The following is a 17,918-nucleotide window of genomic DNA, read 5'->3' as shown; positions in this document are numbered from 1 at the left end:
ATGAGCAGAGTAGTGAGCACAACTAGACATTTGGTAAGATGTGCACATTGAGCGTTCAGGTGAACAAAAGAAGGAAGTGAAGAACAATTAAATATGTTCGTTGTTCATTAGTTGAGTTGTGTGACAAATATGACTATTGAGTCAGAGTTATGCCACATACACAGTTTCAACAGGTTTGAAACATTGATGCAAACTTAAGGGCAACCATAAACCCTCGTTCAGATGTGAAGTTGACTTCAATGTGCAAAACTAAGTTTAGTCTTGTCAATCATTGTTAGAAAACGTCATTTTCTTTCTTTTCCTGTAGGAAGGTTTAATAATAATGAAAAAAAAATGGCCATGCAAAGTTTTAATTGTTTTCACGCCAAAATATCGGCGCCTGTACACCAGTGCACCACCATGGACTTCAAGACAATTTTGCATATTTGAGTCACTTCGTAAAGACATTTCACGAAAGTTGCAAGGCTGAGTGCCTCGTTACTTTTGAAAGCAGCGTAGTTGTTTTTTACCAATAAATAGTTGGCTTTAGTTTCATGCACACGCTGTCGCAATTCTCAAGGTCACGCTGCGAGCTAGGGCGATAACTTCAGCGTGGCTTTCCAACTTGCCTGTCGTTGTTTTCTTTTTTTTTTTGTCTTTCTTGGCGTACTAAGTTTGCTTTCACCGGCTCTTTTATGTTTTCATATCGTGCGTGAGCGTGAAACGTTCATCTTTCCCGCAGGTGGTCTCAAACCGTGGCTGTCGAAAGAGGAGTCCGAGTCAGCTTACCAGGCCATGAAGCGCTTCGTCAGCGGACCCATGAGCCTCGACCCCAAGCTTATCGTCCTCAAGGACAGAATCGGTGAGCGGCGTCAAAAGAACCTTTTGCCACGTGCTCGGTCGGGCGAAGACTTTCGTCGATGGACCGGCGCTCACGAAAGCGCCTCGACTCGTTGCACTGCCCGACACCACCAAGCGAAGAAAAGCTAAAAGGGCATTGCGCATCAATAACGCACGCGATAACTAGATAACCTTGCAACAGACATTCATGCCAGCACAGTCGAGTAGGCAGCCCACGAAAGCACCCGCTTGCCAAATGTTCACGCAGGAGCGATTATACAGGGTCAATAAAGCACAGTGACAACTTTGGACGAAGAAATACGCTGCCATAAACTTTCTGGGGTAGAGGTGGATCGAGTGTGGAATGAAAAAAAACTTGGTGAACTAGCGCAATGACATGCCGAGCAAGCGGTGCTACTAGAAAAGACGCCACAACCCAGAACTATCACCAATGACAACGTTATTCTATTTGTTGTTGTGCATGCACTTCAAAGCCTTGTTGCTCAGCTGTAAAAACAGAAAATTCTGCTCCCTTCAACAGTGGTCACCGAGATAACGTCATTATCGTAAACCACCAACAACTTGAAAAGCGCGAGGACTACAATATGGCGACTGAATTCGTACACCGCTACCGTGAAATATGCATCGGAACTTTGGCGTGCAAACGAGTCATGCTATCGTCGGTATTAGTACTATCCGCTGAGGTAGTACCAATACCACTGGGAGCTACTACAGTACCACTGTCGTGGTACTGCATGGTGGATCTGTCGTAGCTCCCTTATGCTCATTATTTCTTACGTGTCACTTATTTTCAATTTCCACAAGCTCTACATGTCTGGAATCTTGCGGAAGTAGGCTAAATCAAATTATTACGTTATATTGCTAGCCATTGAAGTACATTGAAGCACATTGCTCCAGTGCTCGAAAACATGGCCGAAAGAAAAGATCAAAAGTGGAAAGATAATTAATTACTAACTTGAATTACGACTAATGCAAGTTCGTTGAAACAAAAGTAGAAGCACATTGGTTTAACAATACGAGTTTATTCAAGCAACAGAAGTAGTACCTCAAATGTTAACAGCGGATCTAACACTAGTGCACATGTGTTTTGTCCACCCAGGCGTCGGCAACTTTGGCGAAGTGCACCGTGCCTTGTTCGGCAGTGGACCCGTGGAAGTCCAGATAGCGGTGAAGAGACTCAGGGACACAATAGTGGGCGATCACAAGGTAAGACTCACCCTGCCTTGATGGGGACAACATCTGTCGAGTGTCCGGTGGAAGAATATGGACCAAATATGCAGTCTTCTCACAAAGTTCGAGCGCGAAACAAAGCAGCAGTGGATGCAGTATCATTGCTATAGTTATTAGAAAGAAAAAAAGTGGCAGTTTCTCCAGGAGGGTGGTGCCTTGGCCACGATGCCAAAGTTTAGCGCTACGCTTGGACTTCTCGGATGGTGTGACACAACCCGCGAGGCTACTGCTGCTGAACAGAAAGAACATTCTTGGAACATCGCCCTGGCTGCTCGCAGGCGTCTCATAACGCTGGTGTGATGAGCGCATGGTGTAGCATAGCTGTGGCACCTTGGTACAGATGAAGTCGACAGGAAACCATCCCCATTGTTCAGCGCCCCGTGAAGTATTGCATAAGGTTACCTTATCCTTTACTGCTCAGACCAGAGCATACACACAACAGCTCAGAAAGAACATTAGTGTGCTTGTAATATGCGTGCGCACAATGCGCCATGCCAGCAGCGGAATGCAGAAACTTGCCCTTGCGACGCCACCGAAGTGACTGAGCGCCGCGTTGATGGCGTGTTTACTTCGGTTTTACGGCCAAACGCAATCCCCGTCTCCGTACAGACTATAACCCTGGGGGCGGGGGCTGCGCATGCATCCTCGACAGCTGGGCAGCTTTGCAATGGCCGTGGTGGCACCGACTGTGTGCATGCACTTCGAGTGTACGTGAAATTACAATCGCAATGAAACCACACACTAATCTTGAAGGAAAAAAACCGGAACAACTGAACAAATACTTCCGGTATACCTTCAAGTGTTTTCGTTACGGCGCTTGCAAATACTCATCGATGACCACATCTCCGCCCTCTGGTACGAAGCAGAATGCCTGTCTGCTTTAGAAAACTGTTTGCCTACGCAGCTCGCTTATTTCGGATATATTATAGTTCGATAATTGTTCGAAAGTAAACTCAACACATCTACGTCCTTTCCTATCTGCAGCTGACAGCAAGTTTGCGAATACCTTACTAATCAACTTAAGAAGATGCATAGTCCAAATGTGTCGCTGCAGACTCATCGCAGAAGAGCTACGATCTGGGGGAACCTACGGATCGTTATTTAACCTGTTGACACAGAGCTGAAAATGTGGAAGAAAAACAACGAAGTTATTGATTTGCGTAGATTACACACTTATCACGAGAACAAGCACCATTTATGTATCCTGTAGAGAAAACGCTGTGCTCCTTAAATACGCCACTTAAGCACTGGAAACTCTTAAAAGCTTCAGTATTGTGACAATTTGACCGTTCTTCTAGCTAAAGAAATCATCCAGAAAATATTGCGTGTAATATGAATAAGTCCAACTCTTCCCTTAAAGACAATTCCGTTGGATAGAGTTCTTGGGATTACATTTACGCCTACTGAACCTCGCAGAACCTAACCGACAGGGTTACTAAGCAGTGCTTCTCTCGTTGAAGATGCGAGAACGAAATTGCTCTTTTTTCTTGCCCGGAAACAAATGCAATTGAAAAGATGTCAAATTTTAAGAAAGAAAATGCAAATATTGAACAAATACAGTACATGACACCGAGAAGCCTGGCGAACGCTTATTCACCAACACGTAACCGAGGTCAGTAACACGTCTTGCTGGGCTAGTCGGTTCGTACTGAAAAATTTCAGACTATAAGATTTCACACCCTAATGCGAGCCCTATGGCCGTAAGAACCTAGCGCTCACCTTGTCCCCTTCCCCTTTCTGTTTTCATTTTGCGCTATGTGTCCATAAACGTTCTAGTCTGAAATTTTTAATCACCGAGGTGACAGACAATCCGCCATGCTCTGCTGTAGTTCCTGATAACACAAGGTAAATAACTCTCTTCAATTAGTAATTCAATCTATGCCAAGAGCACTAAGATTGTACTATGAAAAGGAAATATGTATGTGGATTGATGTATCTATTATATGTATGAATATTTCATTACTATCTGTGTTATAAAATATGTTCAAAGGTGGCGAGCTGGCTTTTCGGGAATGTGTAATGGCCCGAAATAAGGTGGTTAGTAGATCCATAATATGGTGCTTGTTAAACATGACAAGAACACCTATGTATTGACTGATTATTTATTGAATAATTTACACATACGGCACGTACGTATAGCCCTATTATATGGCTGTAGTAGGAGTTGTAACAGTAATACATTAGTACAAAGAAAAACAAAGCTCAAATTTCAAATTCAATAAATTTAATACATTCAATTTAAGACAATATAAATGCACAAGCAATCACAATGCACTCACACGGTGCCCACTAATGAGCATTTCAGCAATGTGCTAGTGACTGTTGAAGTTAAATCAACAAGTGCAAGGGTCAGGAACACCAAAGGAAACGGACGAAACGCAAACTAATATTTATTGTGCACACATGAATGTATGTAGGCGCGAGGAACGTGCGGAAGAGGCAATGAGCAGACAATCTGGGACTCGCCAGGCAGGAAACGAAGCGTAAAATACCAAAGTTACAAACTGGGCACCGTCATCCACGTGAAAGGAACTTGATTTTCTTTGAAGTGACACCGACGACCCTCTTACGCATGTGTCACCATTTCGGTCGATGCAGTAGATCCCTAAAATGTCTCGTGGATATTGGTTCCGATGCGGCCTGAGTATTTTGTACTGATTAAGGAAGGCCTGACAGTCACATCGTGAATAACGCACGGCTGGGTGAACACTTCTCTTCGTTAAAAAAAATGGGCATATTCTCTGAGGTGCTCGTTGACACAACAGCGAATTTGGCCAATGTAGCAACTACCGCATGCGATGTGAATATCGTGTACATCACTGTAGCAGCAGTCAAAATATTGTGCATGTTTTTGATCATGCTTGCGCTCCCCATTGTCATCTCTATTCACTTTAGCACATAGTGTAAAATTTGATATTTGCTGAAAAATAGAACCTTGATACCGACCTACTCAGCTAGCTTTTTTATGCAGTGTGACACTCGATGATAATACGGAAGAAGAGCGGTGCGCGACAGCAAAATATTTCTTTCGATTGTTTTTATCAATACCTGTCTGTTTAATGTCCGCTAAGAGAGATTCAGCAATGCAAGATAGCAGATGGTCCGGAAAACCTTTCCCTCTCAGTCCGAGTACGTGCGAGTCGAAGCTTCTGTGCATAGTGCGCTCGCAAGACGACGACAATGCAGCCCCTGGGCACGATTCTGCAATCCCTCACTTGGCAAAATTGGTATGTGGTGAGCTATAGGGCAAGATACATTTCTTAGAACGGGAAACATACTGGTAGTGCACACGGGCACACGGTCAGATAAAATCAGTTCTAGGTGAAGGAGCCATCATTTGTTATTGGTTGTAAATTTTGTCGTTAGTTGTAGTTACTCACTCAAGAACGAAACGCGTCCATTATCTGTCCAGTGCAAAGCCGAGCGTTAGTACGGTTAGGTTCATAAAAAGGTGAGAGCTGCTCACAATCGCTGATATGCCAACTTCTGTTGTGCAGCTAACAGGCGTGAGACCCATCGGGCAGACGTTTCATGGAGTCCTAGGATCTTTATGATAATGGTTTGAACGCTTACATAATATACGCTTATCTCATAATAAATGTTGGATTCATTCAAATGTCCGTCGTCTCCAGAAGATTACGAATAGCTTGAACTATCTGCTCCGTAACCTTCGCCCGTGGGCGACGACCATCTTTCTCATTTTCAACCTCCTCGCGGCTTTCCGTACATTTTTCAAGCCAGGCAAACACATGCGACCTTGACGGCGACTGAACCTCGAACGGTGCCATTAAATGTTTTAGAATGTTGGTAGGTTTTATACCTTCACGAGCAAGAATCGTTAAAATAATACGTGGCGCAGTTGACTGGTGTACATAGTATGGCAGACTACTCAAGGAATGTAACGAGACCAACCGGCTGCTCACGTGACTTCTAGCTCGTTTGCCTAATGGGCCCTCGCTGTACAACAGAAGTATTGTTTACCCTTGATTCACGCTCGTACTATTGCCAAGATAAATTGAAAGATGCTGCAGATCTCTGCCAGACCGCCATTAATTTTTGTATGAGTGTTTTTGAATGTACCCTTGGCAATTTCGTTTGTGCACAGTGATGTTGCATGAACTTTGGCTGTGTTGGGTGCAGGAGGAAATCATGAACGAGGCGCAGACCATGGCCCAACTAGATCACCCGCACATCGTCCGTCTCATTGGTGAGAATATAACATCTGAAAAACGGAACACGACATATTAGTTATGCAATTTGGATCACTACGCAGTTCTTTGTGGGATTCTTAATTATATTTCTTCATTAGATTCATGGAGATATGAATTAATGGCCAGGGAGAATTTAGTGATAGTACAAGCAGTATAAAATAACACAAGGCACGTGAACAAAATAAGTCACGAGACACAGAGATGATTTTTTTTATTGTTCATCTAAGGTCAAGGCTCATATGATCACAATAGAACATAGGCCACGTGTTGAGTGGTCATCAGAAACGGAACAAAACAATGTGAACAAATGATCAGGATGTTGTCCTACAAAACAATTTTGGCCGCGAGAAAAAATACAAATGAAAGCTAAAACAATTGGAAACCAGTTAAAAAAGGTTGTCTACGGGTTTCTCCAAGGCAGACCAGGAATGTGGAGCAATCATCACAGTTTTTAAACCCAAGAATAGAGACATTCCGACTAGTGGATTTTTTGGTTGCATTACTTTTGGTATCGGTTCCCCATTTTTTAGATTGCACATTCCTATGGCAGCAGGCCACATCTTTAGGCGGCACATACCCGTGGGAACAGAGCAGATTTTTAGGCTACGCAACCTTCGGTATCGACCCACATTTTTAAAAAAGACGGCATTCTCTCCTGGATAGGCCTACGAAGCAGGCCAGAAACAAATATACCCTACGCGGAAAAATGGGGGCAAGTGCCCAAGGAAGACACTGCACTTCAAAAAAGAAACAAAAGGTTCCCATGCGACAGATGTTACCGTACACCGAAACAATAACTTTCTTCCCATAATTCCACTTCTTTTTCGAAAGGTTTCATCAAGAACGTATCACTAGTTAGTCTGTGCTTCACTCGCGCATTGCTGTTTATTCCTGCTTCTGCCCTTGTGTTCTTACGCTAGCACAAGAATGATGGGTGCATGATAGACTTTTCCTACAGTAGGAATGGTGATAAAAGTAATTTTTGAATCAGCCTTATTCATGTGCACTTTATTTATCTTGTTCTTGTGACATTCTGCTGTTTTATGGCAGCTACGGTGCGGCAGGCACGGACAGAAGGAATAGAAGGGGACTCAATACGGCGCTGACTTACGAAACTGCCAGCGTCGTATTGTATCCCCTTCCGTTCTTTTTGTCCGCGTCCTTCACTTCGTAGCTTCACCGTAGCTTCACACTTTTCCATTTTATTGATGCTGCTGTTTTTTACCTAGTGAATATTAACCGAGTAGCTCTTAAGCAGCCCCCTTTTTATGTTAATTAAGTGAATAAATTTAGAGTAACTCAGTTTCCTTAAGTAACCGTTGAAACTTGTGTATTTTTCACTGCAGCAACATGTCATTGAAGGTACAGCCAACCAGCTTTGATAGCCATTACATCATTAGCCAGTGATAGCCTTTGATAGCCATTACAACAATACGAAGACGTATATGTCCCTATGTTCCTTTATGTGCAGGGGTATCCCAGAGCCAATCGCTGATGCTGGTCATGGAGCTGGCTCCACTAGGGCCCCTAAACCGTTTTCTCAGGCTTAACAGGTAATGCATTTTTTCGTCCCTCTTTCTCTCTCTCTCCATCGTCCTGGAACATTTCCCGGAACTGGTTGACAACAAATAAGATAATATTCAAGGTATGCCTGCGGCTACGTGGGTAACTGGCTATGTGGCAAAAAAATAAATAAACAGTTTGGGGCATGAGGCATGTGCAACTGGGTATGTGCCCACTCGTGTACCCCCAGAATTCGTGCCTGCCAATGTGACAGAATATTATAAAAAAGCTAAATTCATTTACATATCTCCACTACTGCTCTGTACCTGACATAAGCTAACCTAACCTCTATCAACAGTATTCCCTCGACCAGTCCCATGCTTTGCCTTCGTACTCCTAGCATAGAAAACTAACAGTGACAAGCGACGAGGCTGTTCGCGTTATTCGTTAGCGCTGCTGCGTCGCTAAAGCTTGTTTCACGTACAAGCGATTTTTGGCACAAAAGCGGCGCGACGGACTTCACGTGACCATCGTGCTTGCCCAAAACTTGTTTTTCGTATGGGGTGCGCCCCTGTGATTGAGATCGAGATATTTGGAAAATTGTCCTAGAGGTGGTTTAGTTCGCGGTATTTCGCACGTGCACGCGAGCGCCGACCAGTGGTACGGCGTCAGCGAGCAGTGACATGGAAAGCACGTGACAGGGATGATGCGCAAGAGGGAGAGAGGCGTGCAAGCAGGCTCGAAGTGGCGAGGCGTTTCCAGCAGACGACAACTAGTGACGAACGAACTGATAGAAGCTTTCATTCAAGTGGGGAAATAATGTGTGCGGCGTAGTGGTTTCGTTCTTTTTACCTTTTTTCGAGGTGGTGGCGCCCATATGTATATGAAGATACAGGGGAAGAAACGGCAGTCCATGTTTCGTATTCTCGGCACACGCAGCTGTTTTTCCTTTTTTTCGCTGTCTCTTTCAGAGTAGGCATGTGTGCTCATAGGCTAGGCTTGTGCTTTTTCGCTCAAAAGTCAGCTCACAACGGTAGAAAGTAACGAAGACCAAGAGGTCATCCGCTTTCTGTTTGAATACCTTAAGGATAAAAAAGGGACGAAGTATGGTTAAAGATCGACTACGCCTGGTGTCTAGGCGGTTTGCATTTGTGTAGCCTAGACGGCGCATGGAATGCCATGCGGCATCGAGAAAGAGAGCAGATGACAGACCCGTTTCATGCCAAATGTCAATAGCGCTATCCTTCCTGGCTGCGGCACGAGACGCTTGTTGTTATAAGGGGCTATAGAAGATGAAGTGCAACTTAAGTCAAAATGAATATAACAGTGTATTTCACACAAATGCGTGAAGGAATAACGTCAATTTTTGGATAACAACGAAATGGGCACCTCATATGCGCTCAATCTTGCAAAACTGATTCTCCAATGACGCTCCTGGGGCACGCGGAAACCCACTGAGTTGAGTGGTTGTAGGCTACTGGTGGGATTAGCCTTGCAGTAGCTGCCGGCAATTGAATCACACACAGACCTCACAACTACACATAGTCACTCCTAAGGTCACCATGTGGAGGCCAAATCCGTGTCCTGCAGGTAATTTAAAAGAAGGCGAGAAACCTCCTTTCTATCTAAACCCACTGCTCATGGGCACTCTCTGCAAGCTACACTCATCGTTAGCGGCGGTTGTCGCGTGAAGCCGCCGCGCTGCCGCTTGCACACGAAAGAGACTTGACTTGAACGAGCGCTCCGTGGTTTACACTCTGCGGCTTCTGTTTCCGGGGCATTCCTTGCCGCCTCAGATGGGTGAAGAATCTGATATGTAAGTACAGTGTTCAGCGGCTGCAATGCAACACTGGGACCGCATCATGGCCCTAGCTGAGCGACAGTTGAGGGCTAGGTAATCGCGCAGGAAGCCAATTTCAGTCACAATCCATCGCAAAGGCACTCGCTTTTATTTAATTAAAAAATTCATAAGATCGATGTCGCGAGCGCCCGCCAGTGGCGCTAAGAGGTGCTGCAGCCATGCGCTCCGAGTATGACGTTTCATTTGCTGAGCAGTGTGCAAGACACCTCGTTCTGTTCAACGACGTCATGCAGTCATCTATAGTGTGGAGTATATGAATTCGCACATGGTAGTACCAAGTGGGTGGGTACAGATACTGGCGCCTCGGTGAGCTCAGTCCGTGAAAACTCCACGAGAACGGCGATGGGTCTGCGAGAGCAGCTAGGCCAGTGCAGAAAGTGCAAGTCACACCGAATGCTGGTCGGCGACTGAGAACTCGCAGACAGGTTGCCGCTGCTTTCAATGAAGAGCCCACACTGATTTTTTTTTAACATATCCTCATCTTGGTAGCAGAGACTGTACGAGCGGTTTGATCCACGGAGTTTGCAATGCACGCGTGGAGCGGCGAAATATTTTCTTTTTTTCGTAGCCACGTTAGCTCTATGTGTTGTGGGAAATGCGGAAAGGGATATATCTCTAAATGATTGCGGCCGCATGCATCTCGGGAAGGAAGGCGAAAGTACTCCCTAATTGCTCGCTCCTTAGCGTAGGAATTGAGACTGGTTTCATCGGCCACCAACGAGCTTAGGCGTCCAATCGGAACAATGTCTCCGGGTTCATGTGATGAAGGCAGCTGCGGATTGTTTGTGCTCGCTATTGAAGCGCGAGCGATGGCCACCAGGCGCTTCATGGCGCTTATAGGCACTGCTAAGCAGCGTCATTGGAGTGCCCACCAGACATTTACGTGTGACTTCAAGTTATGATTCGAGAGAAACCTGTAGTGTGTGTTTAAAGCTAAGGAGAACAAAGTCACCGTCCTTCTTTCTTATTTGGGCAAGTTAACCCTAAAATATATGGGAGGAAACAATCCCACATGTTCGGGCAACAGTAGCTTGCAAGTGCTTATGCGCACGCCAGTAAAGTTCACTCCTTTTCATTAAAGAGCTTCCTGCTTATTCTGTCCGTGTCTTGGCGTTTTACCCCCGCTTCGATGAATACGCTTTCTGTTCGTCCTCCGCAGATCCCAGCTCCGGCAGGACGGCGCCGGCCGTGTGCTTGCGCTGGCATCGCAAGTGTGCGGCGCCATGGCGTATCTGGAAGCGAGACAGCTCGTCCACCGGGACCTGGCCGCGCGGAACGTCCTCCTGGTCAACGACCGCTTCGTTAAGGTCTCGGACTTTGGCATGACGCGAGCGCTGGGCTCCGGCAAGGACTACTACAAGGTACGTACGCACACCGTCAGCACGTCAACACTGCCGCAACAAACGTTGCAGTGGTTGCCGCGCATCTCGTGCACGGGATGACTAACCATTTGGGAATGAATAAAGACTTCGCCTTGACTCCCGATTTTTCGTTGCCATGCGCTTGCCTGTCGCTCAAAGCAGTGGCTTGAAGCCTGTAAAAACGGGCCGCGACAAAACGTGGCTCGAGAGAACTCATGACCGCGGCTCTACCTAGGTTTTCCTTTTCAACTCTCTTCTTCGTGTACGTAAATTTTGAAGCGAATAGCTTTCTTTGCCTCTTTTGCCCATTTTCTTGGTTGGCGATGGCGGTTGTCGGCCGTCAGCAGTCGGTGATAGATGGTTGCTGGTCGCACTTGCGATACAGAAGCGCCGAAGGAAAAGCCGCGTCATCTCGCGCAGCCGAATTGCGGAGAGGGGCAGGAGGAAGAGGGAGGATGAGAGGGATTCCAGAGCGTGAGCTTTGTCTAGGGCTCGGCAAGGACAACGTTCGTTTGTTCACCCGATCTGGGGTCCTATCGTTTGGTCTTTTCTTTCTTTCTTTCTTCCTTTCTTTCTTTCTTTCTTTCTTTCTTTCTTTCGTTCGTTCGTTCGTTCGTTCGTTCGTTCGTTCGTTCGTTCGTTCGTTCGTTCGTTCGTTCGTTCGTTCGTTCGTTCGTTCGTTCGTTCGTTTGTTAGCACGTTCACTCGCTCATACTTCGTTCGTACGTTCGTACGTTCAGGCTATTCGCTACACTAACAATTATTGTCGACGGTTCGAGCGCAATTTTTTTCTTCGCTTTCGTTCCTCATTTCTTTCTTCCCTTACATCTCCTGCAGCGTATCGTAGCAAACTACAATTCACGTTGTAGTGATGACGGTCAGTGCCAGAACCAGTCAATGCCAAAACTGTGAGTCACTAATCTAATTTCTTTATTAGATGTGTACCTATTCCTGTATCTTGCTTAACCTCTCTGCCTTTTCAGGCTCATTTATTTTGCTCTATATCATGAGTTACTTGACAACAAAAGCCTTGCTCGGGGGCACGAGGATGTGTGGCCTTCTGCTCCTTTCAAATGGATTGCTAACTTTTCTCTGTTTTAACACTTCCTCAACCTTGTGAATTTCTACAGAGCTCATCTTAGGCCACCTTACATTTTGTGAAATAAGGTTGGGAACTTGGCACTCAAGTTCTCTGTGGCTGTCGGTGCTCAGTGATCACTAAATATGCCTGCGGAAGGAAAGGATGCCGAAGTGATGTTAGCTTCAATGCAATTGTACCCGCGACATCAGTTCGGCAAGAACTTCATTCCTCACTTTTGAATAGCTCAGGATGTAAGTATAAATTGGGGATTCACACACACACAGGTCATCCCAAAATGCATCGTTTTATAGTAAGCTATAGTAATGGATTATGCTCGTAAGTGACGTGTCTCCTCAACAGTCCTCAAAAGCCTCCTCTGGACTCTCTCAAAGGTGAATGGAAGAATCCAGATTGTGCTGAGTGACAATGTATTAAAATATTCATGAGAACGTTAAAAACAGGATTGTGTTTATTGAGCTCCTTAGCGATTTATAACAAATTACCTGATGTTAGCATGCATCTGCAGCAAGCGTATGCAGTTTCAATTTTTTTATATGCCCCTTTTTGTAGTATTCTCCCTTCAATCCTTCGCTCGCTATCCTTTGTCATGTACAGCCAAGAGCAAAATTTTAAAGACCAAGGTATCAGCAAAAAAAACTTTTAATTTCTTTTAGCACAGCCACGCAATGTGAAATTGTCATAATGCATGACGATGGTTGAGCAGGCGCGTAGACAGAACCATTTTATTTCAGGATTTATGCCTAGATTGCGAACAAAAAATATTAAGCGGCACCTCTTGTCCCCGGATTTTTGCTTTGGACTGTACATCATTCCATTTAGACGAGACAAGAGTTGTTCATACTCCTGATGGAGATGCCTCCCATTCTTGTCATGTCCGCAAACCTAAAACGTCACCTCCGCCCACTGAATAGTTTTTTTTTCTAATATATTGCTGTCCAGATGTTCCACTCTGTCATTCCTTATACCTGTACACCCTAACAATTATGAACGCTCCCGCTCCCCATTTGAGAACGTGTCCGTCTACGATGTGTATTACGATGCACTGGTGACACGGCAAATCCAATAGGTATAACGCATTCGATGCATCATCAATAATACTGGGTCTCGTGCGTCTCGTGGGCAGGCGCAGGCGGCGGGCAAGTGGCCTCTCAGGTGGTACGCGCCAGAGTGCATCTACTTCTTCAAGTTCAGCACCAAGACGGACGTGTGGAGCTTTGGCGTTACCCTCTGGGAGGCCATGTCTTACGGCGAGAGGCCCTACCAAGTGAGTTGGAACGCCGACGCTGACTACTCGCGAATATCATCCTACACTCGTGGCCCAGATTAGACCACTGACTATATGCTGCTGCTGTATATGTTGTATTTGTTTTTAATCGCCAGACGCCCGCCATTTATGCAATGTTGCGTTACATGGGGTGCCTTATCCAGCTGAATTTAAAGAAGAGTTCATTTCTTTATGGCCACTCAAACGAGGAGGTGCGCCATTTCATTCTCGAATGATCACGACACGAAACGGGAAGACCGATCACTAAGGGCCGGTTGAATGCTAGATCGTCGATCATTGAGATCGAAAAAGATATTTGGCTCATGACCAACAGCGAAGTGGCAGTAAAAAGCAATTCATAAAATATTCCTAAATGCTACCAATATCCATGTATTTCAATAAATAGTCGTGTTGACGGATACAGGAGTCTCAGTTATACAGACAATACCTTTGTAATTAAACTTTAACTAGGTTACATGTAGGTATGTGGTGCGTTATGTAATTTTCGCGTTGGTCCGCTTGTACTGCAACTATATTAGTTTATCTAAGTGCACGTTTGTGCCTGTCCTTTTGCTATATTATATGACTTCCTGGTCTAACGTGCATGATGTTTTGTGCGTCCATGCTCTTTGATTTGGTTCTCTGTCTTTGCTGTTGCTTTTTCAGATCTCATTCTTATTCGTGCGGCATGCAGTAGCCAATGGCACCTAAACGCTGCGAACTAAAAAAAGGGGGGCGCAGGTGGGGCAGCCACTATCACATTTAATCAGCGATATTGTTATATATCAAGCTTCTAGGTGCATGGCACCATATTTTTGGAACCGCGCTGAGCGTAAACGTAATCGGCGGTGGTACTTTCCAGTTAGCCGCCAAAACACCCCCAATACTTTGCATCCTACATCGTCTCTCCCACTTTCTTTTAAGGAGACGGAGATCAAATCCTCATATCGGATACTCATCTCATCACAGAGTGCCAATATCTGTTTTCTTGTTGAAGACTGCAAAAAGATAAAGCAGAAAATATCCTTAATGATTACCTATGTCATGCGAAGCATTTTTCAAAGGTATAGATGACGCAGATGTGTGGGCAATCTTTTTATTTCTGAAGAGCTATTCGTACGTGCTATTTTATTCTCTTCGTTGCTTCTTCAGCTGCATGGATGCTTCCTATTGTTGATAGTAGCGGCTTATAAGTAGTGCAGTAGGACACATACTTGCAAGTGGCTAGATCGAGCCCTCTGGCGAACTAGTGGTCAGCGACACCGCTGCGTCGCACAGCGGGCGCTCAGTTCACGGTGTTTAGGGTGACGTCCCACATTCCTCCACGTAACGATGCAACCAATGGTTGGCGAGGTTTGATAGATACAAGTAGATATCTCTTGTGAGGATTATGCGGAGTTTCCTCTACATCGAGGCGTGGCATTTCGTCGCGTGTTCCTACATAGAACGCCCAAGAACGAAGGGGTATCTTCTCGAGTACGTCCACTCCATCAGGCACGCAGCGCGCGTGTGAACTCTCTGAATCCCGAGACATACCGTCTAATTGTAGCACTCGAACGCCTGGAGGCAATCGGAGCTAGGAGAGCGACCGGGCTCGGGGCGGCTGCTTTTTGTAAGGCACCTCTATACCAAGGCCGGCTTTCAGGGTGGGGACACGGTCTCACATCCGCCACGCCGCCTCGCAACGTGTACGAGAGCCGTCGTGAATTTGGCGCAGTCATCCACAATTATCCCTGGTAGCCTGAAGCCGGAGTTTTGTAAAAGGAAGTGTTCCGTTAAGCAACGTATTCTCAAGAATGACTTAAACACAAAGTTAGGCAATTAAGAGGAAAGATTATTCACAAACAAATATCTAAATACACGTGAATGGACATATAGTTTTTCTCGACAAGCACTCCTCTAATTCTGAACGAGTTCGCTGTACGTAAACTCTGTCAACACTATGAGATACGTACGCGCGCCCACACTAATGCTCACAATCGCGCCCGTGCGCACGCACACGCCGACAAACCCGCACGCCCACACGCATAACGCAAACCCACACGTATACGCACGCAAACAAACATGCAAGCAAACAAACACACATGCAACGCACACGCAAGCAGCGCTCACACACGCACGTACACACAAACACGCAACCACACATACATGCACAAACGTTCATGCAGAAACCGGCCCGCGCACACGTGCACACACTAAAAAGTACACACACGCAAGCGCGAACACAGACAGACGCACATATATGCAGGTGCAAATACACAAACGCACAAGCAAACACGCAGCCGCACACAGACCACACGAACGCACAAACATGCACATACGCACATGAACAGGCTTGCACGTACGCACTTATATGAACAAAAAACACGCAAGCACAAACACACGCGCACACTTGTACACATACAGGCACACGAACACACACGCACGCACAAACCATCACACACGCAGTCGAAGAGAGTCCGAGAAGCGGCAACAGCGGTGCACGACCGCGCCAGAGAGAACCAATAGGCACCGACGCTTTCAAAAGGCGACGCGGACTGGGTCACGTGGAGTCTCCAGGCCGAACGTCAACGCTGCCATTGAGACACCCTAATTTTTCGAACGACACTGTCTCCGGAATCGGCCCACAGTTTTCGAAGACAAAATCGCCGCATCCTTGAGCGTGACGTTGCTTTGCTTAATTGGCTGCGACTGGGCAAAGATATTCTTCCCATTTGGCAAGCTTGCCATAGGCTGTGTACTAAGGACCACCGTCCAGCAGGTATTGTGAATACTCCGCGTAACAGTCCAGCAAAAGAGCAAACTGCGAACAACAACTACCATTTAATATTATAAATGACATCCCTACTGAAGAAAGCCACATGTCATGCTACCGAAAGCAGATTCCGTATATCTTCCGTTTTAAATATGTGGAAAACCTATAGATTTAATGTGACGTATATGGAAGCTTATGGAATTTGTATGGAAGATATGGAGAGTGGGAAACCCATGGAAGCCGCATGATCATACGGACATTGCCTTATGGAACGAACGGAATCCGTATCCTTTAATGGAAAGGCACATGTGGCGATATGTGTGCCACCAGTGAGCTAATATGTCTGGAGGTTGCCTCAATGCCGGCACTCACCTAATCACCCATATTGGAACTATTTAGATGCCGCATAATATACGGAGGGACCGTATGTAAAGCCCAGCCCGTCTACGGCTTGTCGTTGGCCGTGGTCAACGCAGTTGACGTTCACATAAATAACTACGTTGAAATGTCCAACCAAAAAGTGCGAAAGATACATTGGCTCAGCCTATACGTGCTGATAACACCTATTGGTTGCTGTCGCCATCGAATACATTACGGGCATTCCACGAGAGAGTCACGCTTTTCTTCTCACTTCTCAAACAGGGACTGGCGGGCCAGAGCATTCTGGCAATGCTGGAAAGCGGCAAGCGACTGCAACAGCCTGACGACTGTCCTGACCGGGTTTATCAACTGATGCAGTCCTGTTGGCAGTACAAGTGAGCCGCCCTTACGGGTTAAAATATTACCACTGAGTTCGTACCCTTTGATCATTTTTGGCAATGTGAGCGCTGAGGGGTTATGTACCTGCCTGCGGTTTGCCCTATACCGAGTATTTCTACGAATACGTTAAGTAATATTCAAAAAGAGCCACTTTGAAATAAGAGGACCGTTCCTTAGGAGACATGCATTCAGTCGTCAAGACCAGGGGGTGACAAGTTATATGTCGTAATTAATTAGTCGTTATTTAACGAAAATTTATAAATAAACTTCTCAACATGTAATTTCTCCGGGCTCATCGTAATCGGGATAGTGAAGTGAGCTCTCCGTACAAGCCGTATGAAATTTTAAATCTGGAAAGATGCGATTAACGGCGGAACTGTGGACTGACCAAATGCGGCTACTAGAGAGCGCGTAACCGGAACTGGGAGGCTGCAGCGAGCTCAGATCCGCGCTTTTCGAGGCAGCGTACTGCTTGCACAACCCAGCAGCAGGCCAGCCAGCGCGCTGCTCGTCTACGCCGTGCCGGTGCTGCAGCCCGGGCTCAAGAACAGGCTCGTGCAGCCGTGCGCCTGCAACTGCGTACGGAGGATCCGGCAGCCTACGAAGCCGTCGTTTAATGAACAGTCGGGATTAACCCAGTGATAAACATCGGGTCCACACGTTTTAGCTTCGCTAGTTTACCATCTGTACGGAGTGTTTAGGCGGTGATTTTTGTTTATACACCACTCGCACAACCCTCACACAGCTCACACACATTTGTCGGAGTTGTTGACAGTGAGGGCTTCAAAGTTTTATTCTGATTGCGTGATCTTTCATTTTGCGCAGTACACGTTCGACGGAAAACGTTGCAGTACATACGCATCGGTGAAAATATTAAAAAAACTCTGTTGTAACGGTTCAGTAAAAATTGGTTGTACCGCCCTTGTTATGCCTATTTATTACTTTGTTTCTGAATTGTCTTCGATCAAGTCTGACGATATGAATAGGTGCTGTAGCAACCAACTAGCACACTTTCAAGACACGACTTCTCGA

General features: G+C 45.9%; 1 protein-coding gene across 1 annotated transcript in view; it reads left to right on the top strand.

Annotated features, from left to right (window-relative positions):
• Positions 1–17,918, top strand: part of LOC126518147 (tyrosine-protein kinase SYK-like) — a 50,718-nt gene that overhangs the window by 20,633 nt on the left and 12,167 nt on the right. Inside the window, exons 4-10 of the mRNA XM_055064344.2 lie at positions 722–841; positions 1,940–2,046; positions 6,211–6,277; positions 7,753–7,834; positions 10,805–11,006; positions 13,232–13,372; positions 16,770–16,882. Coding sequence (XP_054920319.2) covers positions 722–841; positions 1,940–2,046; positions 6,211–6,277; positions 7,753–7,834; positions 10,805–11,006; positions 13,232–13,372; positions 16,770–16,882 — 832 coding nt within the window. The remainder of the gene's footprint in view (positions 1–721; positions 842–1,939; positions 2,047–6,210; positions 6,278–7,752; positions 7,835–10,804; positions 11,007–13,231; positions 13,373–16,769; positions 16,883–17,918) is intronic.

Source organism: Dermacentor andersoni, chromosome 11 (genome assembly GCF_023375885.2).
Source record: "Dermacentor andersoni chromosome 11, qqDerAnde1_hic_scaffold, whole genome shotgun sequence".
NCBI classification, from domain to species: domain Eukaryota; kingdom Metazoa; phylum Arthropoda; class Arachnida; order Ixodida; family Ixodidae; genus Dermacentor; species Dermacentor andersoni.
This window is presented reverse-complemented; position numbering and strand designations above follow the sequence as displayed.